Source organism: Acanthopagrus latus, chromosome 9, assembly GCF_904848185.1.
Source record: "Acanthopagrus latus isolate v.2019 chromosome 9, fAcaLat1.1, whole genome shotgun sequence".
In the NCBI taxonomy this organism is placed as follows: Eukaryota; Metazoa; Chordata; class Actinopteri; order Spariformes; family Sparidae; genus Acanthopagrus; species Acanthopagrus latus.
In genome coordinates, this window is record NC_051047.1 from 4,044,357 (window position 1) to 4,053,734 (window position 9,378).

General features: G+C 39.8%; 2 protein-coding genes across 2 annotated transcripts; both read right to left on the bottom strand.

Annotated features, from left to right (window-relative positions):
• Positions 1–2,382: 2,382 nt before the first annotated feature.
• LOC119026054 (trace amine-associated receptor 13c-like) lies at positions 2,383–3,801 on the bottom strand. Its single transcript, XM_037110144.1, has 2 exons — positions 3,641–3,801; positions 2,383–3,199 (listed from the first exon to the last, which is right to left on the bottom strand). The coding sequence occupies exons 1-2, from the start codon at positions 3,799–3,801 to the stop codon at positions 2,383–2,385; spliced, it is 978 nt and encodes a 325-aa protein (XP_036966039.1).
• A 3,641-nt stretch (positions 3,802–7,442) lies between these two features.
• LOC119025937 (trace amine-associated receptor 13c-like) lies at positions 7,443–8,728 on the bottom strand. Its single transcript, XM_037109966.1, has 2 exons — positions 8,559–8,728; positions 7,443–8,262 (listed from the first exon to the last, which is right to left on the bottom strand). Exons 1-2 carry the CDS (start codon positions 8,726–8,728, stop codon positions 7,443–7,445), a joined length of 990 nt encoding a protein of 329 aa, XP_036965861.1.
• Between the last annotated feature and the right edge of the window lie 650 nt (positions 8,729–9,378).

Genomic DNA, 9,378 nt, shown 5'->3' on the forward strand with positions numbered 1-9,378 from the left:
ACCATTGGCTTTTTTTTATGCTAACCTGGCAATGACAAATATATCTTGCTTCAACGCCAACATTTAGTCGAAGACTCTGCAGTTATATGAATATGTAAATGCAGGCTATAATATCTTAAATGTGTCACTTGTGCCACTTGCTTTTTCTGGTTTATGTCAAATTGTAAGACTGAAGTAGTGGTCTTATATGAGGTTGTTCCGCACATTTTTAAACATAAATATGAGCGTGGAGCATCAAATTTTTCTGTGCAGCAACGGTTGAAATGGGACCAGCAGGTTGGACGTGGTTTTAACCTGCTGTGCAGAGGCTGTCTTTGCATGCCTGTTTTACTGTGCATATAAGTTTAGTGATAAGGCATGGTTATGGTTATGCAGTCTTTGAAAGCTCAGGCCACATAAACTTATTAAAAGGATGAACTGGTTGATTTTAGCTGTATGATCCTAGATTCACGCTTGATTTATTTAAATTTGAAAACTTTCACAAAGTGTCTGTAGTGTGTTGCATTGCCTCAGTTTCAGTGAAGTATTTATATAAATTTTCAAGCAAATTGTGTTTACACAGTACTATGTAGTTTTTAACCATCTGAGGTCTGCGCAGACTAACCACGTTAAACTAGAGATGATGCTTGTGTAGGTGTAGAAATAAAAAAATGAGGATGTTTTGACAGCTAAGAAAAAATATGTCATGTTATTCTCCAGTTTTATTCAGAAGAAAAAGGATGTAGGCCATTTTAGTTGGTGATGTTTTTTTTTAAATCTGTGGTGCAAACATTTGAAAATTGTCAAATTTTTAATGAAATTATTCAATTGCTGTTAGATGCAGGAACATTTTTTTTCCATGGAGAGGAAGACCTCTGCTAACAATCTGACTTATCCTCCTGAGCGAAGAATTACCTATCTGAAAATACAGAGCACGGGCAAGCTCTATGGAGGCCGCCATGTCTTTCCGACTTTAAAATAACAATGGACCGCCGAGAGGGACACGAAGCACTACGTGGTACTACGTAGTAAGGCTAAACACGTTTTCGCTCAGAGCCAGATTGACTGTGGAACTGAGAGGGAGCTCAGCGAAAGCACTTGTCACTGCCTTAATAACTGACTTCATCTTTACCTCATTACTTGAATCAGTAGAAATACTTAACGCTGTTGGGAAAGAGTCCATATTTTGAAAATGAGTTTCTTGTCCGTCAGGGCCACCATAGCTTCTGGAACATCTCCAGTGTCTTCAGAATAGGAGGGGTGAGCAAAGCAGTGTTGCAATGTAGAACCTCCCAGCTAGATGGCACTAAATATAGATGTATTACACACTGCCCCTTTAACAGCAGTGCGTATGTCATCACTAGCAGCACTCTTGTTTTGAAAACATGTAAACCATGTCCTTCCGGTTCAAAGGATGGACCAGTCCAATCAGCGACAATTCCTGTTGCCCAAGGGTACCTACTTTTTCCGTTTTGGTTAATGTGTCGTGTTTTCTGACTTTCCGTTGTTTTTTCCGTTTTCCTGTTGTGTTTTTTGTTTTGTTGTTGTGTTTTCTGATTTGCCATTTGTTTTCAGTTTTGCTGTTGTGTTTTCTGATTTGTTGTTGTGATTTGCACTTCATTTGCATAACCTTGTATTGTGTTACCAACTTTTTTTTTTTTTTTTTAATGAACCAAACTATGCACAGTTGTACTGTGCTACAACTTGTAGAATTCATAACAATGCAGTAATAAAGGGAAAGCTGATACTATGATTCAGTATTGTTAAGATTAAGGATTAGAAATGAAAATTGTATTCTTATTGCTTACTGCTTACTTACTGTATTTTACTGACAATCTAGAAACCTTGATCAGAATCAGAATCAGAAATTAATGTCCCGCAGAATGAGAAATTTGTTTGTTGCAGCAGCGTCAGAATGTTACATGAACAGAGCAATAGCAAAATAAATAGCATATTATTCAATTTGATTAATAAAAAAAGCAAGAAACTATATAACTGTGTTTCACTTGACATAAAAAAGGTGCCAGTAGTGAAATACAGTGACTTTCCCTCCTGTACCCTGAAACCAATGCCTAAATCAGAGCCAGTGTCTGGTTATCATTCCTGTAGGATACAAGTCATGGTGTTGCCATGAGAAAACAAATCACAAGGTTTCCACACAACAGCAATATTTCATGTTTCAGGCATTCTGATGGGATAAGTGAAGCACAGAACAAACAGCAGTCTACTGAAAATGAAGAATTAAATGACACAGAAAAATGTATAGGTTATTTAAGCATACAGTCATTTTCTCCATGTTATCTTAAATTGTCCTGACATATGAATGTGTGAATTTGGTGTACTGACTGCTAAAGGAAAAATAATTTACCTTTCATGGAGAGAATGTTTTTGGTCAATCCATCTTTACATTATGTTGGCATCAGATGAGCCAGGCTTAAGTGTCTGAAGTGTAACGATGCGTTTAATTGATTTTCTGAACCAGGGGTAGAAAAAGGCATAAATCACAGGGTTTAGACTGGAGTTTAAATATAGCAGCCAAATTACAGCTGCAGAAGATGCTTCTAATGTGGCATTCTCAGCTGTAACAGTGAAAAAGTAATACGGACATGAGCACAGAAGAAACACAACTACAACAACACCAATTGTCCTGGCTGCTTTCATCTCCGATCTCTTAGCAGTTATTGTCCTTGAATGCTGGAGTGTGACAACTGCATTATGGGCGTGCATGGCACGAGCCTGGGACACAGCCACCATAAACACTCTCATATACAGAACTATTATGATGCTAAAGGGGCCAATAAAGGTCACAACAAAGTCAAAAACTCCTTCAACATGATTAATTACAATTGCACACTCTCCGTAACAATAATTATATCTGCCTGGTTGTTTCAAGACATCCCTCAGTAACCAACTGCTGTGGAAAGCAGAGAATATCCAACACAGACAAATGCAGAGTTGGACTCTTTTAAGAGTGACTTTAGTGGAGTAAAACATGGGTTCACAGATAGCAACATAGCGGTCAACTGATATGAGCACCATGTTTCCTACTGAAACGCTTATAATAAGGCAAGCTAAAAAAGAATTCACAGCACATATGAAGTCACCCAGGATCCAACAGCCTTGGAAGAGCAGGATTTCAACTGGCATCTGCAGGAAACCGACAATGAAGTCTGAGACAGCCAGAGAGAGGATGAGGAGATTGGTGGCGGTGTGGAGCTGCCTGAAATGGGAAAATAACAACACTGAACATAGTGTGGCACGCAGAAGGTGTAGAAATATGTGTTGTCGGAAGTTGTGATACAAGGAGAATTAACTGTTCCGTGTTTTGCAGATGTAAAATAATCTACATAGAACAGATATGGACTGGATAGGCGAAGGTTTGGGGAGCAACCTGAAGTGTGTTAAAACATTTGTAATCATTTCACATTATCCCTAGCTATCTCAAAATTATCATCATAGTTACCATTAACTTTTGAAGTAAAAATCATACATTCATACAGCAATTTTTAAATAAGAGGGAAAAAAAGAAAAGGTAAATACTGAAAAAAACTACTGCAAAATCTACTTGTAATAACAAAGTAAAGTAATAACTAACATCATATTGTCTAGCTGTAATCTGCAAAAAACAGTTAATAAGCCATTCAGAAAAGTTTATCTCTGCCTGAAGTGGTAGATAGAGATGATAACCAGCAGGTTAAGAACAACAGTTAGCAGAGTGATGCATGACAGCAGATTGTATGTGAGAGTTGCCTCCAAGTTAGAGTGTTTCATCTTCCTGCAGGAGGTGTTCAGTTTGGGAAAGCAGAGTTCATCTTCTTCCATGGCTGTCTTTAACAGACAGAGAGAGAGAGAGAGAGAGGAAGCTGCACAACTCTGGCAGCTCTCTGATCAGAGCAATTTGTCATAAGTCTCATTCATATTAATCATTTCTCACCTCCCATATGCAAATTCAATGTATTTAGAAGGCCAAAGACAATCCTATCATACTCTGGCTCCCAATACTTCTGAACATAGTCAGGCACAGTAAAATATAACAGAAAACAAAATATAAAAAGCAAACAAACAAAGAGACAAATTGACCTATTCTGCCTTTCTGGCCTATTGCTCCTACTACAGTACAACTAAAGACCCTACATACAGTCATCAGTTGATTAGAATGTAGCATAGGAAAACCCTCCTTAGATATTAGTTAATGGCACACAACAAGAGTTACATATGTAACTAAGGTTCTATGGATTCCTGATGACCACCAGAGACGGTATGTCATACCTGGATATGCATCGCTGACGTGTGCAGGAGGTCGAGACATAGTTCCAACAAAGTCACATGTGACTTGTTGACACAAGCAACTTGATATAGTGACCTGGTACCCGGGCAGCAGTCATCTCCTACAGAATCTTCTCGTCAAGACACCAAGTTAACATGAACTCTGGCAGGCATCCGCAATTCATAGAACCTTGGTTACATATGTAACTCTCCTTATATTTTAGACTTAGGCTTTCTTTATTTTCCATCTTAAATGTACACCATGCAGTGCAGATTGGAATTAAATTACATTGCAGTTGGCTTGGCGTTGTACATAAAATATAAAATATTTTGCACATGGGTATTGTTATATTCAAGTATAGCAGTCCTGAGTGGGTGGGTGTGTGAGAGAGGATGGAGGGATTTTAGTTTGTGTTCAACAGTCTTATGGCTTGTGGGAAGAAGCTGGCTGTTCTGCTTTGAAGGCTCTTTCCAGAGTCCAGCAGCGAAAACAGTCCATGGTGGGGGTGGGAGGTATCACTCCTGATGTTGTGAGCCCTGGTCAGGTAGCGTTTTTTGTCCTGGGTGGGAGGAAGTGAGGTCCCAATGATTTTCTCTGCTGTCTTAACCATCCTCTGCAGGAACTTCCAATCAGAGGCACTGCAGGCTCCTGACCAGACAGGGATGCAGCTGGTCAGTATGCTCTCTATAGTGCCTCTGTAAAGTGTTGAGAATTAGAAGGGGAAAGTGTGCTTTTTTCATGTGGCACAGAAAGTGCATGTGTGGCGTGGTGGAAGGGGAGCTATGGTGTTGCGACAATGCCACCTGGGGTAATTTCACCCCCAGAAAATTCTAAGCTAACTTTTATTGAACAAGGTCACACAGGTTCAATGATAACACAGGGCGAGAGACGGTTTTCATATCAAAGAGAGCACACTTTATTTAACAAAAATAAGTAAATTAAAATAAACCAAAAATAATCAAAAGACCACACACACACACACACACACACACACACACACACACACACACACACACACACACACACACATCATTTACCTATAAAAATATTATTACACCCAGCCGAGTCCAGTCCCAGCTCCGGAGGTCACCACTGATCCTTTGTTGGTTCGATGATACCACAGGGACCCTGTGAACCTCCTTCAGCTCCCAGGCCAACATCCCCTATTGATCCTCCTTCGGTGGCCCTGACAAGGTCCAGCAGGGTTGTCCAATTGTTGGTTCGGCCTCCAGAGGGTCTCAGCCTTCGTCTTCACTGCCGGCTTCCAGTGGGTCTCAGCCGACGCCTTCTCCGCTAGCTCTCAGTGGGTCCCAGCCCACACCTTCTCCGCCGGCTCCCAGTGGGTCCCAGCCTTTGCCTCCACCCTTCCATCATTGTTTGGACTTTGGATGTTGCAGGATGATGGTATTGAACACTGAGCTGAAATCCATAAACAACATTTGCACATGTGAGTTCCTCCCTTCCATATATTCTAAGATCAGGTGTAGTGCAGAGGAGATGGTGTCCATTGTGGAGCGTTAAACCAGTAAGCAATCTGGTATAGGTTGAATGTGGGGGGGAGTCTGAAGACAATGTGGTCCTTTACAAGCCTCTCGAAGCACTTCATCATGATGTGGGATAGTGTTGTGGGTTGGTGATCACTGAGAGAGGAGAGTGTGGGTTTATTAGTCAATTGTAGCAGTCCTCAGACATGATGGTAACACAGTTTGGATCAGCGAGTTGTTAAAGATGTGTGTGAGAACCCCTGCCAGCTGGTCACAGTTACAGAGTCTTTAGGGTACACTGTGAGCTCTGAGTTTCAAAGACGTCATGGCCACTTCTGTGGGGCCACTTGGGTAACAACTCTGAAACTCTGAGCTCACGTGTCCTTATCAATGGCATGATGGCTCCTGCTGACCTAATGTGTGCCTTTAACCCTGGTGTGGTTTGGATAGAGCTGAACTCTAAGGTTCTGAATTCAGTGTATTTGCTACCGCAACAGAGTGTCTGAGTGAACAATGAAACTCAAAGTTCACATATGTCATTCTCTGTTTCAGAATGTATTCAATCATAAAAACAACAAAGTTTACTCTCAGATTTATGCACACACCTGACAGCATGGTCTGACTGTAATCTAACAGCTTGAAATTGACATTTCTCTAACTAAAATAATGAACAAGAAAAAAAAAATGTTCAGGTCTTATGCTATGATAGTTTGTCCCATTGTTGTTAAATCAGTAATTCACAGTCATTGTTACTTTAACTTCCATGCAGTACTGTTGAAAAACAAAAAGCTGAAGCATAATTTGGATGACCTCATGATATGATAGATCTCTAAATATACTCGGTCTGTGATGATATTTGTATTTTGAAGTTACTATAAGTGCATCTGGATGACCCATACCATCAAGGTCATAAGGACTCAGTACTCACTGACTCTCAGATGCAGACCAAAGAAGCAAACGGGACTTCTGTCCCTACAGGATGAAGGGCAGCCACATTAACCCTGGAGAAGCAGGCGAAGGTACAGGAAGACACCTACACCAACTCTCTTATCAGACGCAATAGCATGGAGAAAGGCATTTTTACTAGACATCCCTCTGATGTTAGCCTGTTCAAGGGGCTCAGATGGCAGTGAATATCCTTTGCCAACCATGATGATGTGATGATGTTATCACAAAATTGTACATAATTCTGCTCTTAAGTTGTGGAACGCCTACACATTTGTGAGTATCTAAATAATACAACTATAATAATTTTAAAGAAAAAAACAGGCCCCTGTACACTGGCATCTGAGCCTTGGATGAAACTGAAGAGACTATGAAGCCAAATTAAGCTAGGTTTTGTTTTTTAAACAGAAAATATACAATATGTGAATTAATTAATGCATGCTTTTTTCACATTGGATATTCTGTTTTAACATGAAAATGTTTTATGCTGAAATGATTATTACTGAAGTATCTTAATCACAGGCCATGTGAACTGTTTAGGTCTCACACATGAATGTCAGTGTTTATCTATGTATGTCCATGATGAAAACTGATTAGAAGATTCCAACATTGATCATGATTTTAATGTATATATACATACACAGTATACAATTAAAGAACAATAAACAATTTACATTGATAGGCTTATGATTTGCTGAAGAACAGCACAATGATTATCATTCCCCTCCCATTAAAAAACATTTCAGTTTGACAACACTTGCAATTCATCATAGTATTGTAGCATCACGTGAGCCACGCCTCAGTACCTTAAGTGTTAGAATGTGTCGAATAGATTTTCTGAACCAGGGGTAGAATAAGGCGTATATGACAGGGTTCAAACACGAGTTAAAATGTGCCAACCAGATTTCAAAGGGTACAGATGAAGCATCGACTGATGTATCTTCACCTACCAGACTGGGGTAATAGTACGGACAGAAACACAACAGAAATACAGCTAGGACAATACCAAGAGTCCTTGCAGCTTTCATTTCTGTTTTCTTCACAGTTACTGTTCCTGAACGTTGGACAGTTATAGATGCAATATGAGACCGCATGGCACGTGCCTGAGACACAGCCACCACAAATACTCTCATATACAGAATTACAATGATAGAAATGGGTATTATAAAGGTGAAAATAAGGTCAATAATCCCTGCTATGTAATTGATTACAACCACACACTCTCCAAAACAGGAGTTAGATCTTCCTGGTTTTTCCAGGTGATCATGTAAAAGGAGAATCCTAAAGACAACAGAACAAACCCAACTCAAACAAACACATGTCTGTGCTCTTCTTTTAGTGACTTTGGTGGGGTAATGCAGAGGGTCACAAATAGCTATATAGCGGTCAATTGATATGAGCACCATGTTGGCTACAGAGGCAGAGGTAATGATATAGTCCACAACATAATACAGAGTGCACAGAATGTCACCAAGAAACCAGCAGGTCTCTATGTAGATGATTTCAACCGGCATCAGCACGAGGCCCACAAGGAGGTCTGATACAGCCAGAGAGAGAAGGAGGAGGTTGGTGGGGGTGTGGAGCTGCCTGGAGAGGGAGAATATCATCACTTTACATATTGTATTTACAAAGTCATAACACATGATTTGATTAGTTCTTTAAACGTAGTAATACAGCAGTGTGTCTAAATGAAAAGGGGCAATGGCAATGATGCATTACACACTGTAAATTATCATCAAAACAGGCACAAAATAGCTTTGTGTGTGAGAGATAGCACAGATGGTTTAGTAAGTGTCACAACTACATCAGAATAAAACAATTTCTCCCTATGGGTCAAGTTGAAAAAAAAAAAAAAAAAAAAAAATTTAGATGATTATATCTGCCTGTAGTGTGAGATGGAGATGATGACCAGCAGGTTTAGAGCCACGGTGAGCAGAGAAATGGAGGAAAGAAGAACATAAATGAGCATGGCTTCAGTGCGAGGATGTGTAGGTTTCTTGCAGGATGAGTTTAGCTGTGGAAAGCAGAGTTCTATTCCATCCAATGACTCCATCACCTAAGAGGAGAAGCTCTGCTGAGTTCCAGCAGCTCTCTGTCCAGAACTCTGTCGCACAGCTCTTTTATGACTTTCTTCACGCTACAGCTTGTGGTTTACATGGAGACTGACGTCCCTCCTCCCTCACGTCATGCTTTTTTCTGTGTTGGTACCTACACTTGTTTGTATGCCTATAGGTGATATCTCAAGAGGGCCTCAAGGAAACATGTTCAGTTCTCCTCATGGATGAACTGATCAGATTTTGGTGGTCGAAGGTGACTACAAGCTCACAAAACAGATTTTTCACCATTACTCAACAATTCTTATAATGATTTTGACAACATTTTACAGAGATGTCACATGGTGATGATATACTTTAGATAGATATAGATAGAATATTAGATATACTATATACTAACCCTTCAAATGGTCAAAGGTCAACTTCACAATGACATCATAATATTGGGGAAAATATGCTCTAGTCATTTTTTTAAAGCCATAGCTCAAGAACAGGAACTTGAATAGTGTGCAGAGTCAATCATTTGTAGTGTTTCAGTATTGTAGCATAATTGTATCTGTGCACTTAGTGTATTTTGTCAGCATATTTTAGATGTCACAAGATGTAATTTGAGTTAGAGTGTCACACAACATCACTTTGGTCTTGAGTA